General features: G+C 43.6%; 2 protein-coding genes across 5 annotated transcripts in view; one reads left to right on the forward strand and one right to left on the reverse strand.

Moving 5' to 3' along the window:
- Nucleotides 1-11,235, forward strand: LOC127001776 (uncharacterized). Its single transcript, XM_050866934.1, has 12 exons — nt 1-757; nt 959-1,132; nt 1,444-1,755; nt 2,235-2,467; nt 2,982-3,149; nt 3,350-3,491; nt 4,606-4,818; nt 5,235-5,358; nt 5,915-6,133; nt 6,310-6,401; nt 6,727-6,849; nt 9,256-11,235. The coding sequence occupies exons 1-12, from the start codon at nt 596-598 to the stop codon at nt 9,331-9,333; spliced, it is 2,040 nt and encodes a 679-aa protein (XP_050722891.1). The 5' UTR covers nt 1-595; the 3' UTR covers nt 9,334-11,235.
- LOC127001782 (zinc finger protein neuro-d4-like) overlaps nt 10,697-22,365 on the reverse strand; it is a 23,696-nt gene continuing 12,027 nt past the window's right edge. For 3 of the 4 annotated variants that reach the window (XM_050866964.1, XM_050866972.1, XM_050866955.1), the window contains exons 4-8: nt 15,816-15,966; nt 15,419-15,531; nt 15,178-15,304; nt 14,525-14,724; nt 10,697-14,331 (exon numbers count right to left, since the gene is read on the reverse strand). In XM_050866964.1, the coding sequence (XP_050722921.1) occupies nt 14,185-14,331; nt 14,525-14,724; nt 15,178-15,304; nt 15,419-15,531; nt 15,816-15,966 (738 nt within the window). In that variant the 3' untranslated portion in view covers nt 10,697-14,184. Of the gene's footprint in view, nt 14,332-14,524; nt 14,725-15,177; nt 15,305-15,418; nt 15,532-15,815; nt 15,967-19,364; nt 21,904-22,365 lie in introns of those variants that run through there. The other variant, XM_050866945.1, reaches the window with a different exon arrangement.

Raw genomic sequence — 22,365 nt, forward strand, 5'->3', positions numbered from 1 at the left:
GAAAGGGGGCTCAGGAGGGTAAGAGGAATGCGTAGGGTCATATTGGTCCCGCGAACTATCGGGGGCGTAGCGAGGTCAGGGGAGCCGCACGCCTGGCCCCTCGCTTCCCCGGCGACCACTCACGGCGGCATTCTAATATGGCTTCCTCGATTTTTCCGCTATAGATCGACGCTCTTGGGTAAGCTTCTGAAATTCCTTTACATCTGGTCGGTAGCAAGGAGGAAGAGAGAGAGGGATACCGGGAGGGGAGGGAGTCTGCGCTGAAGAGGTGCGGGAAGCGGCCTAGCCGGCCTAGTCCTCTACGCAACGGGGCACGACGACGCTCATCTCAAAGGATTCACTCCGCTTCACGCGCTTCGCTCTCATTAACTTGTGTGACACGCCGGAGCGGGACGCGGCTCACACCCACACACGGACGGGGAGGAGCGCCACAGACCACAGGACGTCTGAGGGATGGCGGTGGCGAGAGAATGGTGACTGTGGTGGTTAGCGGTGCACTGCGGAACTCAGCGAAAAGTGAGGGGCAGAGAGAGGCACACAAGGACGGACCAGCGGCGAGGACAGCAGCGGTAGAGCACGGCGGGCGGGCGGACAGATGGGTGAGGTCCGCAAGAACAAGGTTGGCCCACGGTCGTCTCATGGACAGGATAGTGGCGGCGTGCGGCGGGGACCAACGTCACCCATCCGCCCGCCGCCCACCCTCCGGCGCTCCTCGCTCATCAGCTTTGAGGGCGACGATGAAAACAGTCGAGTGGAGGTTGGTTGAGCACCTGATATAAGTCGGGAAAAGACCAAACTTACGTGACCATTTAGAGAGTGATTGGTATGTCAGCTTCATTCATGGTTCACTCAATACGGAAGAGTAACAGGGAAGTAACTGAGTATCCATTTAGCACAATTTCCTCGGCAACTTGCACCACGTATATCGCGATTTTCCCCTCTGTTCTCGTCGCTGCAGGTGAAGACGGGCTGTTGCGGGCTGGACCCCACAACAGGGCGCGGAAAGCAGATCCACCTGTTGCAGATCTTGCTTCTGCCATTCATCCCCATCCTGGCGCTCATCATCCAGAACTCCATCAACATGGTGACCGTGCTCGAGTACCAGTACGACATGCAGGAGACCATCGACCAGGTGAGGGCACAAAGGAGTAGGGTATAGTACGGCGGATGACGACGGGATAGGCCTGGGGAACAATGAAAACGTGACTACCTTAACTAATTTGCTGATTGATAGCTAAAGATAGTCAGAACAGGCTGCCCCAAGGAACAAGCTTCATGCTCAGCCCTCAGTGGTGAGCTTGCCCTTGCTATGTTCACTGAAAAGAAAGAATGGAAGGGCATATTCGGTGTCAGTATTACCTGAACGTAGGGAAGGAGGTATGTACGGTGGCAAGATATGTGGGATCTGGGTGCCATTCAAGCCGTGTCGCGTTCCTCACACAGGTCCAGATCAGCACGGGTCTGGGAAACGTGACGGAGGCCCTGCAATCCGAGAGGGCCGAGATCGCCTTTTACCTCTTCACGAACGACTCGGTCATCCGCGGGAACCTCACGGAACACTTCAAGTACACAAACATGCTCCTGGATGAACTCATTTGGCCGGTGTTTCGTCAGGAGCATGAACTCTTCAACAACAAGATTCTGTTCCGCATCCGCCTGGATGACTTCCGTGACAAGATCACCAAGTTTGACACCCCGTCGGTGGAGGCCGGCATCGCTTTCTACAACAAAGCCAACTACATCTTTCTCGATCAGGTTTATGACTGACTCATAGAGTGAGGGATTTTGAACTATCGCTATTGTGCTAAGTAATATCTTTTCTATTATCACTTTCATGTTTCGTGCCTCAAATTGATTCCAAGTACAAAAAAAAAAAAAAAAATAGATTCGTTAATGCCCTAGAAAACATATTTAACGAAATTAAATTAATGCAGCATGTCAGTAATAATAAGAGCAACAATAACGACGAAGACCACGACGACAACACACGATGACGACGACGACGACAATAATAATAATAATAATAATAATAATAATAATAAGAATAAGAATAAGAATAAGAATAAGAATAATAAGAATAATAATAACATTTACACCACTACAATAACATCAATCGCACTATATTAACTACACCTCAAAAATACCAATGCAAGGAATGTTACAACACGAAAAAGACTGATCAAACACGTTGCCTCCCCTACGATGAACAAAAATTTGACTCCACTGGCCAACAGCTGACGAGCGAGATCAACGAGAAGGACGCGGCGGGAGTGTGGCGGCCGCTGCTCGCCTACAAGAACATCATCCGGGCCATCGAGCACCTGGGCATCTCCATGGTGTTCGGGCTTCAGTACTTTGGCCGCGGAGCTCTCAACCAGAAGAGCTACATCGCCTTTGTCACCAACGACGCCCTCGGCTACGACTTCCTCAACACGAGCCAAAACTTCGAATTCTGGATCACCGACAGGTAGGAAAGGAGAGTGTGAGCGGGGCATGTTTGATTTACCCTCGATCTCAGTAATGATGATAGTAACAATAATTAATATAAATGGCAAGCGAGAGGGCTGTTGGCAGGACGGTGGATGATAGGAAAGTGATTGGAGGGAAAGAATGCTGTTGGTTGGTTATAATAAGGTTTTACTGGAGCTACTAAGGAGAACCATTTCTGGGATTGCGAAAAAGAGAAAATGGTTGGTGGGATAGTTGAATGTATGGAAAGTTCTTACTGGAAGTGATGAAAGTGATGGAAGTGAGGTGAAGAAGTGATGGAAATGATGAATATAGAGACTGCAGTTCGCGAGAATGACGAATAGAATAACGCCTATTGATGGACTTCCTTAATTGACAAATACAAATTGTTTAAGCGATATTTTCACTTTTTCTTGTTTTTCGTCACCCTCTTTTTATCTTTTTTTCTACTCTTCTTCTTCTTCCTCCTCCTCCTCCTCCTCCTCGTCCTCCTCTTTCTCCTTCTCTCGCAGGTACAAGAACCTACAGAAGAGCTACCCTTGGTACTCCAACATCACGCGGCGTCGTCTGGAGGTCTTGGGGCGCACAAAGATCGAACCGGACTTCGACAAGGCCACCGAATACTTTTACGCCATGCTGGGCTACCTGGACGCCCTGCAGAAGATCCAGTACGAGATAAGGTTAGTCTGTTGAAGAGCCGATCGACAAGGCAATCTTTTCAGTTCAGCAATGTTACTATATTTCCAATGCATTAATCACCATTATTTTTCTCATTTCAGCGACCATCCCATATGTTTCAGTTCAGCAGCCACCTTATTTTTTAGTTCGGCAACCATCTTTTCTCAATCCTCCTTTTATCATCTTTCTCATTCTCCACCAGACACGTGATCGAACGCACACTGGTCTCGGAGATGAATGCGTCGAACAGCCACGTGGTGATCGGCATAGCGCTGCTCTGCGTCGTGCTCCTCATTTCACCCGTCATCATCCTGCTCGTGCGGATGATGACACGCACGCTGCAGGTGAGGGGGCAGTTTCTTTTCTTTATTCTTTTTTTTTTTAGAGAAAAAAGGCAGCTCAAGAACGAAAAAGAAAAGGAAACGAAAAAATCCGCAATGTCGCTGCTCCCACAAACAGTGTTCAGTGTATCTTGAAAAAGAGTTCAAGTCGTAGGCAGGAAGAAACACAGGTGAAGGAAGACTGTTCCAGAGTTTACCAGGCAAAGGAATGAAGGAATGAAGATACTGGTTAAAACTTGCATATGGGATTTGGATGGTATAGAAATGAGCGAGAGTAGAAAGACTTGTGCAGCGGGGCCGCGGAAGGGTGGAGGCATGCAGTTAGCAAGTTCAGAAGAGCAGTCAGCCTGAAAATATCGATAGAAGATAGTGACATCATTGCGGTAGAAGACTGTCAGTAAGAGGGAGTTGACGAGACAAAGAGCCTTTGACTCTACTCTTTCTAAAGGGCAGTGTGTGGAACCCCCTCACACATGATATGCATACTCCATGTGAGGGCGAGCAAGGCCCATGTATATGAATAGCATCTGGGAAGAGGAAAAAACTGGTGGTACAGGTAAAGAAGGAGGAAGAGGGGGTATACGTGAGAATATACAGAATAGGGAAGAGGAAAGGTGACCAAAAATAAGGAGAAGGAGGAGGGAGCAGCGAAGGAAAAGGGTAAAGGAGGGGAAAGCAGACGAAAAAGTACGCGTGAAGGCAACGGAGAAAGTAAAAAAAATAAAAGATAAAAAGATATTAAAGGAATGTGAAATTGGAGCAATCAGGTAGAGTTAGAATAAAAATAGCAGGATAAATGATGGCAGCGCTGGCAGGTAAGGACAAATGAAGGAAAATAGGACATGTAGGAACAAAAAGAAGTGGGAGTGAGGAAAGAGATGTCTGGATCTGGATACATGATGCGCATATGGATAGTAAAAGTAAGAGAATATAAAAAAGGTCATATGAGAGAGAAAAATAGGTGTTGGGACTGTGTGGTAGAGCAGAGGGGAGGAAAGGACCCGCAGAATCGAACGCCCAAACGGACTATTTGAAATGGTTTGACTATAGTGGGAATACTGCAACAAATATGCCACAGGTAACACGTAGACAACCATCTCTTTGCCTTTTCCTGCAGGCCTTCTCAGACACGCTAATCCATAAAACACACGAACTGGCCTACGAGCAGAAAAGGTCCGACACGCTGCTCTATCAGATGCTGCCGCCCTCCGTCGCCCAGCAACTCAAGCAGCACAGAGACGTGTCAGCCGAAACATACGAGTCCGTCACGATCTACTTCTCCGACATCGTGGGCTTCACCGAACTGTCTTCCGAGAGCACACCCATGCAGGTATATTCTCAAAGGCTCACTTTCCCATTCTCTTTCTCTTTCAGTCCCGTATATCAAATAGGACGATTAGTAAATGGCAGTACAGAAATATCACACAAAAAATCTAATATGGCGAACACGACCCAAATAACGCAAGCCCCCCCCAGCTGAACAATATTCGATGAGAAACCAAATTATACGCGAGCAAGTTGTTACCGCGGCCCAGTGGCTACGTATATATAATTTTGTTTGTTACTCCTTCCTTTTCTATAATACTTCACTATTTCTATGAAACTACAACCCCTTATTCCGTTTTTTTTTAACACTATTTACAATGTGCCTCTCTCATTCCTAACCAACACATTCTTACTATTTAAGACTCATCAGTCCCTCACTCACTGCTTCGCCCGCTCTATTTATTCTTTCTCCTCCTGCAGGTGATTTCTCTCTTGAACGCCCTCTACAAGATGTTTGACTCCCGCATTGAACTCTACGACGTGTACAAGATCGAGACCATCGGAGAGGTGTACATGGTGGCCAGCGGCGTCCCCCAAAGGATAGGTATACTGGGGCCTCTTTTGATTCCCTCGTCACAGCATATCCATCAATATGCCCCTCCTCCCACCTCATCCTCCTCTAACACTATGTGCGCATGAATTAACAGTTTATGAATCTCAGGTTTTACACACACAGTACAAGAATGTTGATATCAATGATTCAGTACTAGCTTGTCATGCATTTACACACTGTGCAATGTGCATGTCCCTCCTTGTCGCATTATTTTTTTTTTTTCGCACAGTTCATGTTTTTCTCCTTGTTACCCTTCCCTTCTCTTCCTAATTGCAATCAACAAAAACGTAGTGCTCATGCTTTTCCTCCTCTCAGTGTAACATCATTACGCAGCTGCTAATAAACAATTTTTATTAACGAAAAATATGACCATGATTTTTTTTTTTTTACTTTTACACTAAAATGGGCTTTGCGAGGCTGAGTCATAATCACGCACCGATAAATCAAAGTTTTTTACAGACAATTTAGACTCATAACCAAAGAATCTAAACTAAGTGGTAAGACAAAGAAAATAATTAACGGGTATATACCTCTACTCATTACGCAGGAAAAGACCACGCCGCTGAGATCGCCTCCATGGCCCTCGACCTCCTGCACGGCACCGAGAAGTTTCTTATTCCGCACATGCCCGGCGAGCGTCTGCAGATCCGCATGGGCGTCCACTCGGGTCCCGTGGTGGCCGGCGTCGTGGGGACCAAGATGCCTCGCTACTGTCTTTTCGGGGACTCCGTCAATACCGCCTCAAGAATGGAGTCCACAGGCTTACGTGAGTACTACCAGGGCCCTTATCCCTAAGTACTACTATGGGCCAAGGCGTCATGCGGCCATGCACGTAAATACAGGCTAACGGATTACATAATTACACACTTGCACACGACCATATTTAAATAGGAAAAAGTACTAATCAACTGTTAACTCTCTCACCTACCTCCTGGGCTGCAGCTTTCAAGATCCACATCTCATCGGACACGAAGAACGCGCTGGACCGAGTTGGCGGCTTCATCGTCAACCTGCGTGGCGAGATGGAAATAAAGGTGAAGCAGTGTGTGTGTGTGTGTGTGTGTGTGTGTGTGTGTATTTCCTATGGTATGCATTATCAAACAAACTTCCTCCTTATGATTACGCATGTAAGATTCATTTGAAGGCTATTTTCATAAAGTAAATACAAAATATCGCTACAAAATGCACCTAGTTTTTGTTTTGCTTTTCCAACACAAAAAAGTGACTTTCATTTGTATTATTAGAACAACAATTTCACTTCATCCATTAACGTCCAAAAGCAAGGGAGATATCCAAACCTAGTAACTCATAAAAACGTACGTGATTATGAAATGAATATCTTTTTTGCCTCAATCACAGGGCAAGGGATTCATGCAAACCTACTGGCTGATTGGGAAGCACGGGGTGGTGGGTGACAGACAACCCCTGGAGGAGAAACAAGAGGAGATGGACGTGATGGCGGAAAACCCTCACAGCGAGAAGGCAAGTTGATACAAATTAAGAAAATCATGTAATGTCTTAATTTTCTTTTTATCGGCGTCGCAGACGCCGATCAACAGATTGTCCATCTTCTTGTTGTTCTCTTCAAGTTGTTTTCCTGGCTTACCCATGCATTGTAGACATGACATTGTATAATAACATTTGTTTGCCCTACTGAACCCTACAACATGGCATTATATTAATTTTCTTTTTCTTTTTTTTTACGTCTTGGTCTGTGGCGCCGGTAGGCCTTCATAGTAGGGCCTGATGGTCGGCCCCAGCCCGTTGTGGCGCAGGCAAGTGTTTATCGTGGCGCCATCTTTACTTTTCAGCATTTTCTATTTTATACCCCTAGTTGCATAATATAAATTGTTGGGTGTGTGTTGGAGGGTCATGCGACGCTGATCTAGCACAGTTTTTGTGCTATTAACACTTGTTCAACAAGAAAGGGTACCTAGGTTATAAATTCGTGAAATCATCCAGTTTCGCACGTCATTCTATATTGCTAGCGCTGTGCTGAGACATTCTGAGACTGTGTAGTTCTATACATTATTATTTTCTTTTTGGGGGGGGGGTATTTCGTTGGGGATATACCCCAGTGGAGGAGGGCGGCGCACGCCGCGCAACCCCCCAGACGGCTGGTAGAGAGATGCCCAATTCTTTCAAGGAGGAGGCCCAACAACAGCGGCTGAGGGTGTCGGAAAGAGCCCACCTTTCCACCCCCATGGTAACTGATAGGTCTCGAACCCACGCTCCAACACCCCGCCGAAGCGCAAGGCAGAGACTCTACCACGGGACCACGGGAGCCCCCCCAACTTAAATATTATTTATATAAGCACGCATATCTCTGTGAATCTCGCCTTAGCCCGTGTGAACAAGGTCACCCAACCACTAGTTTCTCGAGAGATTCAAAGTCAGCTACATTTCACAAGAAACTCATCGAAATTCTTGTCAGAAACTCAGTCACCAACATGTCGGTTACTCGTGTGGTCGGCAAGTTGTGGTCACAAGAAGAAGAAGAGCGTATCAGCTGATCGGTTCAGTAGCTCTCCACGTGTTTATTCCAGTACCGCAGAGCTCCACGAAACTAGATAAGCTTGGAGTAATCATTTTGAGCAAGTTTAGGACTTTAGTCTTGTTCAAGTGTAGCCATTGCCTCATCCTGTCTGGGTCCTCACTGCCAACTTCTCGAGCATTTAACGGTAGCAAGCTGTAACACACTCTCCATTTGTCTTCGAGCTAACCACTAACGAACCAACAAATGCCATAGTCGCTGAGCCAATCAGCGCCCAGGATACAGAACACAGTGCTCTGGATGCATGGATGGTCGCCTCCCATCCATCAGCCAATAGTGTGCCGTGTATGATCACACGTGGGCAAACTAGGTCAAGCGTAAGCGGCCGTAGCTGCGTTTTCCATACGTGCGAGTCTTTGTCTACTCATCTGCTGTGCGCTACGTATTTTATTTCAATTTAAAATTCTTTTAATATGTTCTTATTAATACTTTCTTAATTTTTTTATATTGTTTACATTTTTTTAGGCTAGAAAATGCTTCTTTTACTGCAAAAAAAGTAAAATAATGATATTAAAATACCTCTATACCGCAAAATCCCGCGATATAGCGAGAAATCCGCGATACGAAATTAAATATTTACTATTTAAAAATCCGCGAGACAGCGAGACCGCGATATGGCGAGGGATTACTGTATATAGAATGAAATTCCAGGGCGCCAAATAATAATCATCTTTGTCCCGTATACCTAACTGCAATGGCAGCTCCAGGTTCTGATCTACGGTCATGCAAATCTCTTAACCTCCGGGTGCTTTTTACTTTCCACAGAAGATGCAAGAAAGGTGGTGCCAAAAAGGGTCAAGCTGAGGGTTTACCAAGTGCTTGTGGCTTCTTTTTTCAGGAAAGGAGGCGGAAAAAAAAAAGAATGTTGTTGGAGTTGTCCCTCTGCTAGGTGGATTGCCCACCATGGGTACGAGCCCCACCCACCTGGGATGGATTGGTGAAGGGCAGGGCATGTCCACATGTCAATGGGCCATACACAAAACACCTCTGGGGCTCCAACCTGCTTTGAGATCCTCCAGAGATTTAGCCTGGGACTGCAAGGTCCCAGTTACCAAGGGTGCCACGAGGGGGCACCTTGAAAGTCTTGACAAGGAAGAGGCTGTGTACCAGCAGGAAGAACTTACACAATCTTCCTTCTTTTTGCTGAAGCTATCTAGTGGCTACAGCTAAAAGCAAGAGATGGCAAGCAATCTCCTGCCTCACTACAGGACTAGACACATTCCTTGCCCTGCTGTAGAGGTTTACCCTCAATCATGTGTTCAGAAGCCATTAAGTGTGCAAAATGTTATCAAATATTTCTATTATTAATACTAATACTGCTATTGTCCTTGCAGGTCCGGCAGGCCCAACGAAATGTATTCACACAAAGCGGCATGCTGGAGATCTTCACCAAGCTTAGGTCCCTCTGCTAGGGCCCTTCACTAGGAGTATCTCCTCTTTCACTTTAGATTTAGTCACTTTCAGTGGGAGGTTTTACGTGAAGTGTCATTGAGGTAAGTTAGAGAAGGAAAGCAAAGATAGCACAAAACCTCACAGCTTTGATGTGTGTGTGTTGAGAACTAAAAATGCAAGTTAAATGCGTATGGTCATTGTAGTAAGCCTTTTCTCTTCATAACTTTGTAGTGCAATTGTATATCAAGCCTAAAATTATCTGAAACAATATTTTTTTTTATTATCTATGATGCTTTTAGAGAAAGTAATATTTTCTTTGAATATTAGTGAACTAGAACATGAGGTGTGTCTTGTTGTGAAATGCAAAATCCAAACTACTGTGTTGAAATAAAGAATTAAGTCATACTAAATAAATCTAAAGTTACTTTGAGAAGGTGCCATCTCTTAAAATACTCAGTGCTGAATGTCACATTCATTGCTGACATATTTACTGGTTAACCTCACCAATTAAAAGGTCCAAAGCTTCGTCACTCAGTTCTGTTAACTATTTCTTGCCCTCTCAGGACTAGAAATAAATTATTCAAATTAATATTCCAAATAGCAGTTTTGAAATAAAAATCACCCATAATAGTAGTAAATTAGCTATGTTTGCAGTTGCCAATGTGTATATGGAATTGCAACAATGATTTGGTTAAATCCAGGACTGACATGTATCATAGGTAGGGGAGGGCCATTGACAGACACCAACAACTCAACTGTCCTTTCACCTCCTGGGCAGCTTAGGAGTGCTATCTAATACCTAGATGAGGCCCTTGTAGTGGCCTGTACACTTTACAAGTCTTATGAAAATAAATTACTTTCTGAAGCAAATCACAAATTAAGCTATAGAGGTAAAAAGTTATTAAATAATGCCTTAGCTAAGCACCTTATGATGTCATCTGGGTAGTTATGAAATAGCTACTTCTTTCACTAAAAAACTGCAAAGTGCCTAACACAAATTTATGACTATAAACTTAGCATTTTATTATTGAGCCATCCAACCTTTAAATAGATAGTTACATGTTAAACTGGTAAAGCTTGAAGCATTTACTTACAATTATGATATATCACCAGCACCAAGTCTAACCAATTTGTTGTATACTAAGTAGAGCAAGTAAGTGACAGGAAACCATGACCAACAGCTAATCACTTTAATACCCAGAGGGTGGCATAGCTGGTTACAGCATGTTTAGCTGATGCCTGGGACTTATTCATCCATGAATCAAAGGTGCTAGATGGCTGCTGAGACAGCAAAAAAGCACTTGCATCACATGCTTCAGTGCAAATGATTGTCACACTTCACAATCTTAAAATGTTGACTCAACTTTTCATAAAACTAGAGTGTAATGATTTAGTTTTATTGGAAAACATTTACAAAAAACTATTAGCATTTACTCAAGCTGGAATCTGGTTACATACCATCAAGGTCTGATTTGTTGCACTATAAAACTCTATTTCCTTCAGTAACCAATGAACATTGGTGCTTATGCTCAAGATCCCTAACTTTAAACAGATCTATATTTTACATTAAAAATATATTGCAAATTGTGGTTTATCTTTAGGCTGATTAACTTGTTTCATTATGGAGCAAATCCAACTATGTACACTATATACAACCTTAATTATTGTAACATGCTACATACAGTAGTACAGTCTCCCTCAACGATGCTCACAACGCAATGCAAAAATGGGACCTCCTGCATGTAAACAATTCCATATACATAATATTAACAGGTACTGGCAGAGGTCCATCTTATACATTGATATTATTGTTAATGCACACAGGTATGTGGGCAGGAATATATGCACAGATGCAAATATGCATGTATGTACTCTTACATACACACACACACACACACACACACACACACACACACACAAAAGGAATACATTAGAAGATTGGTGATCATATTTTTGCTATCAGTTAACTAGTGTAGTGAGTAGAAAAGAAAGCAAGTTCAACATGGCCTTTCAGAACATGTGAAAGATTCAAACTATGATGGACTGTGAGAAGCTCTATGAATATATTCATGATGTAGAGGATATAGAATAGGGAGAAAAAATCTATTCAGAGTGGAGGTGTGACACATATGGCAGTCTCAGTAAATAGCGATTAATTTTAAATAAAAATCAGTTCAATAGTAATGTGTGTATGTCTTGAGCCACTTAGTAAATATGCAATTGGAATATGATTGATGCTAAATCAATGATGTGTAGAAGGATTTAAATAGTAGATAAGCCTGGTCAACTGAACATTAAAAAAATTGATGTTGTCAAGATTCATGGTAAGAAATAAACTAAATACAAGGGCACAAGTGTTAAATATATGTAAATTTATGGATAAGGGCAGAAAGTGAAACTATTAAGAAATAATATATAAAACAAAGAAAGAAAATAAAAAAATATTAAAGAGCAAATGAGAGAGTGAAATGATTGCAGCAGAAACTATAGGTGGCGTGCACAACTCGTCAAGTACAAGCTCAGGCCGAGCTCCGCTGGAGGGCCAACAAAACAAACCGCACTTCTTCTTCTTTTGACCTGTTCTGTGTTTGTGCTGCAAGACAGACACAGCTTAACTAGCCCCATAAAACACTCCAGAAGAAAAAGAAGCCATCTCCACCTTCGCCTCCGTGCCGCTGACACGTGTTGTTTTGTTGGCCCTCCAGCAAAAAGGAAAGTAACCCCATTGTGATGGTGAACAGTTACTCTTGTGCACGCCACCTACTAAACACATCCATGTCATGTGTCCACTGGTAGTGTGTTTTCTACTGCCTCCTCCAAAGATTAGATCTATTGAATATGAATTAAAACATAACAAAAACGGAACACGGCAGAAAGAGGTTGAAAATGGCAACCTGAATTGATGGATGTGTTGCACAATATGGCAATAAGAACTATAACTAAAATCTTTGGGGCTAATTACTTCATTTTTTTATGATACCAAAGTTAAATCATGTTGACTGTTTTCTATGAAAACACTTGGATATACAACACATACAAGCACACACATGTGCACCAGTCAACTCACAATTACACATGTATACTTATCTTGCATTGCATATACAAACTCGCATAAATTTTCAAGTGGTGTTCAATATTTACCGAAATCAACTTTGGCTGCTGATTCTAGAAAACTATCAATTTAGACTGCTACTGCACTCACAAGTACTCATTAAAGAACCATAGATAGACAGTTTAGCCACTCACTTCTCAGACACCACTTTGGTTCTATGCTGCTCATGCTCACTGCCTTCTACCCAGTGCTCCTGGCCAATCACAAGTTGGTGTCATTTCAAAAACTACCCTTTGTATCAATTGGTGCTTTATCCCTGTTCAGGCAGAAGTGCTGGGTAGGAGGTAGTGAGCATGAGCAGCATTGAGACAAGATAGTGTCTGGAGGAGCACATGGTCACTCTACCTACATATGGCTCTGACTAATCCATACAAACACAGCACCCCCAGGTGGGGCTAAACCACCAAACTTTCGGTTAACACACAAATTCACACAGTATGAAAATGATGGAAATTAATTAAGTTTCACAAATAATGCCACATTATCAACTTATGCCATCATATAAAAATGTATCACAGTGGAAAGCTATTATTATCGGTACAGAATTGGGAAGGGTATTCATTTTAAAGATAAACTATCTACACAGCTTGACATTGTGGTGACATTTCTATGAAAACTAAAATGATTTATAAATCATACTGGCATTCTTCAAAAAAATTTGGTTGTAGTACCTTGTGCCAATGTCAAAATTAAGAAAAAGAATTAAAAGCTTTATTTCTTTACGGAAACAGGCAAGGTAAGTCAAGACCCGAGTTATTTTATCATAAAACTTGCTATTAATTAATTTCATTGATTAATAATTAATTAATAACTGAAATTAATCAAGAGATAGAATTAATAAATTCAAATTGTTACTATTATTTTTTTTATGTAACTATGAATTATAAAACACCAACTAACAACCTTTTGCTTAGGAAAAAAATAATGAAGACAGATGTATGCAAGAAAACTGATGGATGATGAAAGCAAGTGGTTTAAGACTGCAGGAAATATTCAGTCTGAAACAAATGACATCACTCTGACTATATCAACACTAGTACTCGTAAAAAAGAAGAAATCACAGAAGTTAGTATACCATGCTCTGCTAAAAAAAAAAAAAAAAAAAAAAAAAAAGTTATTGGTTATTGCAAAACTCTGAATGAACAACTCGCATGTATAAAACATCAACAAAATCATAAACTGCTTAAAGAAATACCTCCTGGTTGTTCGGCAACAAAATAGCTAGGCTTCAGCAGAGACCAGAAGATAGCACCTGGTTCCCTACTCTAGTTACAAAGCACTAAATGGATGGCAAATATGTAACATGTTTAGTGATATAAAGAAAATATTAATATCAACTCACTGTACAAACACCATGTGTCAAAAATCCAAGAACCAGTCCTGAAATTCTCAATACTTTTGCAGAATTTGAAGATCCAGAAAAATATCAAAATAAATAAATAAATTAAATAGTTACTTCAATAATTATAAATATTATGGATAGATTAGATGGTTCACATAAAAATATAGACTTTCAACCCATGGAAAGTAAAGTATCCCATAATTACTCTCAGTCAGCTACTGTTCTAATATGATCTTCGAATTTGGTTAACAATATATAAAATATCAAGTTTTCTTTTTATAGAATTACAACAAATCATGACTACAGATTTTCTCATTAAAAACTTCAGCTGGAATCTGAATATCAGCAATAAATATGATATGTATAAACTTTCATTCAACATAACTTTTTAACCACATATTTTAAGTCTACCTTAGCCTACAGTCCAGGGAGGGGAGGGTTTGTGAGTCTGGTTTGGAGGATCCTCACATGCTTGTATACTTTCAGTGCTGGCCCAAGCTTCAGGTTGAGGCCCATCAGCACATCTGAGCGAGTGAGCATCAGCAGCGCCGTCCCATCAATGTCCTGTAAATGTAAACATAAATTTTCCAGGTTGTTTTTTGTCAGAGCATATCTACAACCCCAACATTTTTTTGACAGATAACATAGCCTGTACATGTACTACTTGTTACCTTGACTCGCATTTTTGCATAACAGTTCCTTGACTGGTAGTAGAATTATTTATTACCTCAATTCCATAAACACCAAGATGTTTTACCTGTTCTTTGAAGACGTCTGAGACTGTCTTAAATCCTTTCTCATTGAAGTATTCGATGATTTGCTCCACAGTCCAGAGTGTAACATTGGGCACCTCTGGGTCATAAATATTGTTGTCCCAGGAACCACTTGAGCCACGGCTTTCATCATCAGGTACTGGAGAGTCTCGTGGAGTTGGAAGACCAGGCAGGCAATCATATGCTGCAAGGTTGTATTTCTTTTAAGTATTGCAAATACTATTGATATCTAGTTCTTACTACAGCATAAAAAACTAGGTCTGAAGATGTACATCAATAGAATATCATGGTATAAGGCATTAAAGTATCTCTCACATATTTGTTTTAAGTTACACTACAAAGTTAAAAACAAGTTGATTTACTACCCAACATTATATCAATTTGATTGTGCGATGACATTATTTAATAATGATTTTTTCCTCAAAAATATAAATAGCATCTTCATGCTGCAGTGGTTAACATGCCTAGCTACTAATCATAAACTACAAGCTACATAGTTTTGCAATAATGATTACAAAGCATCTTGAAAGTACTGTCTTTAGTAATTATAATAAGCCCTTGAACTACTTGGAACTATAAAACAATACTGATTATACTACTTGATATACATAATATCACGACAGTAAAAATAACCTACGATTTTGTGAAGAGTGTGGAGAACATGCAAAGCATATCCAGGAGCCCTGTGGCTGCTCGTTCAGGGGAGGCTGGTGGCAGGTAAGGTGATATGCTCTGTCGCACTCGTCGCAGAATATCAGTGTACCCTGGAAGGAATATTAAGCAGTGACTATATTAGAAGAAAAAAAAAAATGTTTTAATGGCAAATGACAAAATTATAACCTAGAGGAATCGATATAAAAACACACACAATATCTTACAATATTGTGGTCCATGTTGCATATAGCACAATGTTTGCAATCCATGCACGTCCATGGTCCTAGCCGACTGCGAACGGCCAACTCGGCACTGTACCCCAAACAGCTTGGATGAGCTGAAATGGAACAAATTGCCAAATGAATAAATAAATCAAAATCACCAGAGTAAGCAATGGGAGAATAGTTGGATCTTTCCTTTAGCTCAATATTTGCTAAATTATTTCAAATTATAAACAATAAAACGATGACTGATCATCATCATAATAATAATGCCAAGGCCTCAGGGGAGCTTCGACAGCGAACCCGATTAAATCTAATGGGCGATCGTTGTCAAGAGAAAGCGTTATAGACGATAGGCCTTGCAACAAAGTTTGGCATTTCACAATCCCAAGAGCCTTACCTCTTGCCGAGCATCTGTGACACACCAAGAGGTCCTCCTGCACAGTGTGCTGCCCCACCGTCTGGAAGCACACATCACACCGGTGGACGGCTTTTTTGCGACCCGCGACGTTCAACCCTCCCTCGCTGGGGTCAAACACTTTCTTAGCTCTCTGTAAAGTGGAAAAGGATCATCAATGTAGTAGGATTGAGGATGTTAACCAAATGAAAATAAAAAGACATAGCGTTAAAGACGCGAGAAATGATGGTGGATCAAGGAGCAGATAAAGGTGCCATGTCAACTATTCACGTGTCTCGAACTGTGGGAATGCATCCAAATGATCATTCTACTCTCCATCACTTATAGCTCCTTTCAACCCCTTGTAGTACATGTATGCCTGGGTCAATGGTCTTCACAACGCCCTCTTATAACATTCAATTAACAAAGCAACTCGCATTTGTGCGTCAACATCGATGTAACAACGATTCAAGCGCAATAATCTGGCTGCCTCAACATCTCGCGGAACCCGGCACCCCCTACTTGTGGCGCGTGGCCGCTGCCGCCTACCCGCTCGATATCCACCTCCCTGGTGCATGCTGAGCGCTACAGAAGGCGTGGACATCTCAGTAAACATGAGGAAATCTGTCATGTTAGCGTGAAGGCAGTGGCACATTGAATTCAGACACAACTAGAATAAAAACTATGGGAACAGGCAAGACTGCCATACCAATTCTACTCAAAAGGCTTATGAGGACACTTGATCACCCGTGTTCGGCATGTAATAGTAAGATCGAAAAGCCAGCTAGGCACAGCTTAGCCTAACACATTCTACACACCCTAATGCCATACTAGACGCCCAGGGATCAATATCAGCTTACAACACACAGGTACTGGGCGGTAGACATAGTAATCATTGTAATCCTATGATGTTACAATGCGAAACTAGCGTAAAAAAAGTTTGATGGGTGGCATTAACCACAGCATTACTACTTAGACGCTGTTGTTGCCTGATACTTGATGCTGTACGCTTGTCTGCCTTGCCGAAGCCCCTTATCCCCCCCTCCCTTCCTCTGCACTGTGACAGTCATATTTACATATCCCTAGGGGTGCTACGGCGTCACTGCTAATATGAGGGATCCGTTAAACCCGCTAAGTGTCAACTCTTAAGAGATCAAGGTCAACTTATCCTACTGGTGCAAGCGTAAATCTCCACGCACCCCTCCCTGAATAATGCAAAGAAACCAACACGGCACGCTTCTTCAATGGAGACACCGGTGTGAAAGGACATTATTATTCTCTGATTCAGGATGCAGCAGCGGTCGGTGGCAGGGCTGGAGCGAGTGGGTAGAATGACCGCCGCCTCTGTGAAGGCTGGCAGGCAGGCAAAGCTGACTGGCTGGCTGGCTGGCTGCTCGGCGTCGGTGTTTCGTAAGCCAAGGTCTCTCTGGACAGTAATCGGCGGGGGTTGGAGAGAGAGAGAGAGAGAGAGAGAGAGAGAGAGAGAGAGATCCTTCTTACAATACTTATCAATATATTCGCCGCAACCACGATGGTTATGACTTAAAACTACTATAATGTTTGTCAAACCGGACAACCATCATAACACGGCAGGCTGTCCGGACACAGCTTCCTCTCACAAGACGCGGTGAGGGACAGGAAGACGTCGGTCTCGTATCCTATATCTTTCGGCAGCTTATCGTAGAAAATTGTCGTTTGTATACCTCACTATTCTGATAGCTTATCACGTACATGATTCGTGATTCTTTTCGTTTCTACTCAGCAAAAGTAAAATATAGCACATTGTGTGTGTGTGTGTGTGTGTGTGTGTGTGTGTCCCTACCTCCTCAGTAACATCAGGAAGCTAGGTAATTCCTAAAGAACTAATAGTTAATAATAATAATAATAATAATAATAATAAATACTTATTTTAACTGCCACGTTTGGTATTACCATAAGCTGTAGTGTAGGCCAAGCCCTTGTGAATGATTTAGACTTCGGACATTCGTTAATTCCCATTGTGTAGTATAAAGACAAATGAGAAGGGTAAAAAGGGGAACAGTTAACTGCCGACGTAACGCAATAACTTGACATGTTACACACAAAGTGATGGCACCCAGCGCTCACCCGTTTGCATGTCCTTCAGTGCCACACGGTCGCTCTGGTCAATACCGTCAAATCTAAACCATTTACAACACACCACCACTATCCCTCGCTCACCGACGATGCCCTGATATCTTTCTACCTTCCTCATACCTGTAAGCTTCCCTTCAACAGGACAAGGTGCTTGCAACTCATGGATTCAGCGCGTGGCTCCGTTTTAGCGACTGGTTTATCAGACACAATCAAGTGGCGACTCCCGACATCCCCCCGGGCTGCCCACGACACCTGTCCGGACGATCCCACGAGGCAACCATTAGTCATATTGATCCACACAGCAGCCATTTCGCCGCGGCTGATACACGGTAATAAACTCATCGCTTAACTTCACCATAAGTATAAAAATGCCGAAGTCTAGCTCCTATGCAAATTGGTATATGCTGCAGCTAAATATACATAACACGTGTCGACATGGCACGACAAAACCTATCTACATCAGCACATTCATTCGGCCGAACATATAACGCACGGGTTATTATTTCATCCATCCGCCTCCACACCGATGACTCAATCACCCCGACAAAGCGGTGCTCTAGAGAAGCCCTCATTCCGCGACGGCTCCTTGCTGTCGAGGAGTCAGACGTGCCGGGCTGCTCCACTCCATGCAGCCTTGCCGGGCTGACACAGCTGCCTCGCTCCCCCGGCTTTACCTACCATGTCGCCCGGGAGAACACACCTACACAAACTGCTTTCATCCGTTTACTGCCTTACATTGAAAGTAAACTTCTTGGTTACATAAAAAAGTTCTAACGCTTACTTTCAACTAAGCCGTAAATACATCGTGCAAACAACTCAGACGCTGGTGAATCGTTACTGATCAAATAACTACCCGCAGTGACTAAACAGACACCCAGATTGTGGCGTATCAAGTAGACGCGAATGCCCTCTCTGCCTAGAGCGAGGGTTGGTAGCACTGGCGTGTGGCTGGTTGGCTATTCTCAACACTGGCAAGCTGTGACCGCTGCCACTCTCCCCAATGGCTATCCAATCCCTGCACACCTTTCAGCATTAACGCGCTCTTCTCTCGAAATTTAGGGATAATATCACCTACTGGCCTCACACGGGCGTGTGAGGTCTAAGAGTAATCGTTTACTACTTGAACCAACCACGCTTGAGCCGATCGCCTCACAGGGCGTTGTAGGTGTGAGTGCACGCCCGCTGCGTTCACTGGCTTAGCATAAAAAAAAACTTCAATTATCTTCATTTAATGACAGATGGATTACAGCATCTGCCTGACAAACGTTAAAGTTAATAACCAAATCAAGGATACTGCCATATATTAACATTAATCAGGACAAATGTGATGACAATGCTCCAGTATCAACCATTAAACCTGTTGATATGCAATGGAAGTTAAATAAAACATATATGTTCTGGCAAATACTGCAAATTGGGTGTGTCAACTGTATATACCTTGTTGCGGCGTGATGGTGCTCGACCCCGTGACGAGGAAGGATGGATGGAGTAACTCTTGAGTGGGGGTCGCCCGCGCCGCCGGCCTGTCAGGCCTCGCTTCAGGGAGGGCTCCTTGGCTGAATGAGACGCGACCAGCTGTTCATCTAATGGTTCTTCTTTAATATCCATAACGTTGTCTTTAGTCTCCTGTGTATCCTCCTCTTCGACTTCCTCGATCATTTCCTCGACAGGGTATGTCTCCTCGTTATACTCATACTCGGGAGTAGGAGAGGGAGGCGAGGGAGGAGGTTGAGGGGCGTCGGCAGGTACCACGTAGGTGATGAGCGTGGCGGTGCGGTGTGTTGTCTCTACACGCAGAAGTGTACCAGCACGTATTTCGCGATGAAGCAGCACGTCCAGTTTGTCCACCAAACGTCCCTGCCCTAAGGCGACCAACTTTTCCTCGATTTGGCTCTTGCTGGCGCCGCCCGGATCGCATGCCTCCACTGCCATCCGCAGTGCGCGACAGGTTGCCTCACTGTTCATAACATTAACTTTAGTACGTGTGGGCCGGCGACGAACAAGGGCAGCCTTGGACCACGACGCTGCAACACGATACGAGGTTGCACCTTTATATTCCACGCGCAGTACATCCTCACTTTCCACGAGCTCGTCAAGTACCGCCTCCGTCGTCGCCTCCGACAGTAGGTGTTCACGCCTGACATACCAGGCAATTTTTCGAGCACTAGGTCTCACTCGACGAGACCTGAGGACCCGGATAGCCTCAATTATTATTTCCCTCTCCTTGTTGGTAACCATGGTGTCACTTCACTAGGTAGGCTTCAACTACACAGGAAACACCTGCACAGAACGCGAGAGCTATGGATCGCCACTGTGTTTGGCCAGCCGGCGAGCGACAACTCCTCGCACCCCAGCTGATCTCCCGCCACAGCCGCACCCATCACGCATGCGCAGTAACCGCCCTCCGGCACCCACCGCCCCTGCCGCACCACTTGCTATATTCATGATCGATTGTAGGCTGATCAGCGATCATTTATCTCATTATTACTTCGCAACTTATGCATTAACAAAATCGATTTACCAAATATGAAAGACAGGTACTCTAAGGGGAAATAGGAGTAAGATAAGAGCACGGCATAAAACTGTACGCATCGTACACCTCCAGATTACCAGTCTGCACCACACACGAACAGGCTTGGCCCTTTTGGGGGCGAGTTTAAAGCTACAAAATTTTCGCGACCGCTGCGAGTTAGTCCACACAGGGGTATATAACCAACATGAACCCAACTTTCAGATTGCTATTGTACTACATTGCATCTCAACTATTCATATGAATAAGTTTATGTCCTGGTGGCTTTAAATCTACCAAGGTCGTAAGGGACGATCCTTTGTCGCGGACGGCGCGTTGTGTCTCATGACCGGCGTGGCTTCTCTGCCTCACAATCCTGTGAGCGCCTCACGCCTCTCAGGTAGAACGGCTCTAGAAAATCCTACACCCTTGTCACTCCAGGGAAAACGCACGAATCAAGGCTTTCATACTTAAAATTAAGAAAAATGTAAAGCCTTCAAGCTGTTCAATACTAACACACGCAATACCAGCTGTTACAGTTACCAGACACTTCCTAAAATTCCTCGACAAAACAACATGCTCGCTTTTGAAAAAAAAAAAGAAAAGAAAAACGTAAACGCAGGTAAGCAGCCATGCCTGTGACAACTTACACTACTGTGAAGTCACTAGAACGCCCAGCGGTTATTCTGAAGCTAAACGAAGAAGCATAACATTGATGATGGGTTGTGATAGGCAGCTGCTCGACCCCAGACCGGGTAACGCCGTGCCCGCATGGTTCCCGCATGGCCCACGCTTCCAACCCTTCCACGAGTCACCACACGCCCTGCCACCACAATGACATCGTTTAGTCAACACACGCATCACCGTTGATTATGTGCAAAATGTGTAGGTAACACAAAATGCTCTGCCGCTCCCTTCATGATGCATAATTAAGTGCTTGTTGCCTTAGTTTCGTCGCACTGCGTGACAAAGACAACCAGTTTAACACCACCTTGTATTCCCAGTACTATTCCCCGCCAAACGTTACCTGCAATATGGCACTGCGGTGTCACGCAGGAAATCTGGACATGCCTGTAATAACAAATAGCAGGAGCTCCTCCCTAAAACATAACAGAACAGTCAAAGATTTTTTTTTATTATGGTACAATAAGGCATGTTTTAAACACACTAAAATGGATACATTGACATTTTCACTTCGACTCTAACATGGGTCCGCGTCAAGGCCACCAAAGACCACTAGTGCAGCTCCCCGCTCGTTGACGTAACACAATGGTAGTGGCTTATACATACACACACACACACACACACACAGTTTTCCCTGTCGTGCTGCTACCTTAATGAATTAAGTCCACTAGGGAAACTGGCTAGACCTCTCTTATACAGAAATAACGTCGAGAATAACTCTCTCTCTCTCTCTCTCTCTCTCTCTCTCTCTCTCTCTCTCTCTCTCTCTCTCTCTCTCTCTCTCCATCTTCAGCATACAACTGTATATCGGTATTTACCGTGTCTGAGATGGTTCCAAAGTATGAAGACTGGGGCACCAAGATAATCAGATAGCCGTAAGATAACACACACACACACACACACACACACACACACACACACACACACACACACACACATTCTCAACGATGCACCGGTGAAACACCAGGAAACCTATGTTGCTTGGGACCCGAGAGTCAGGGTAGAGCAGGATGTTTACGGCATGGCTAATAAGGCATGTAACTCATCTTCCCATCACAGCAACACTCAAATACATTCAAAATGACAGCCATACAAAGTGAAGTTCTCTATTCAAGGAATGGAGGCGTGCAGGGAGTTCAGCACTATCTTAGACACAGCCTACATAGTATGAGAGAGCGTCGCAACCGGTAAATCCGGCCAGAATGAGGCTGCTCACATGCACCGCCGTCGCCGCCAAACAGCCGC

Source organism: Eriocheir sinensis, chromosome 2 (genome assembly GCF_024679095.1).
Source record: "Eriocheir sinensis breed Jianghai 21 chromosome 2, ASM2467909v1, whole genome shotgun sequence".
NCBI classification, from domain to species: domain Eukaryota; kingdom Metazoa; phylum Arthropoda; class Malacostraca; order Decapoda; family Varunidae; genus Eriocheir; species Eriocheir sinensis.

Bases quoted from the DNA above. Each gene is read 5' to 3' on its own strand.
- LOC127001776 (XM_050866934.1), top strand. From the start codon at position 596: ATGGGTGAGGTCCGCAAGAACAAGGTTGGCCCACGGTCGTCTCATGGA. The intron at 4,819-5,234 runs GTATATTCTCAA...CTCCTCCTGCAG, and splicing joins CCGAGAGCACACCCATGCAG to GTGATTTCTCTCTTGAACGC. The intron at 5,359-5,914 runs GTATACTGGGGC...CTCATTACGCAG, and splicing joins CGGCGTCCCCCAAAGGATAG to GAAAAGACCACGCCGCTGAG.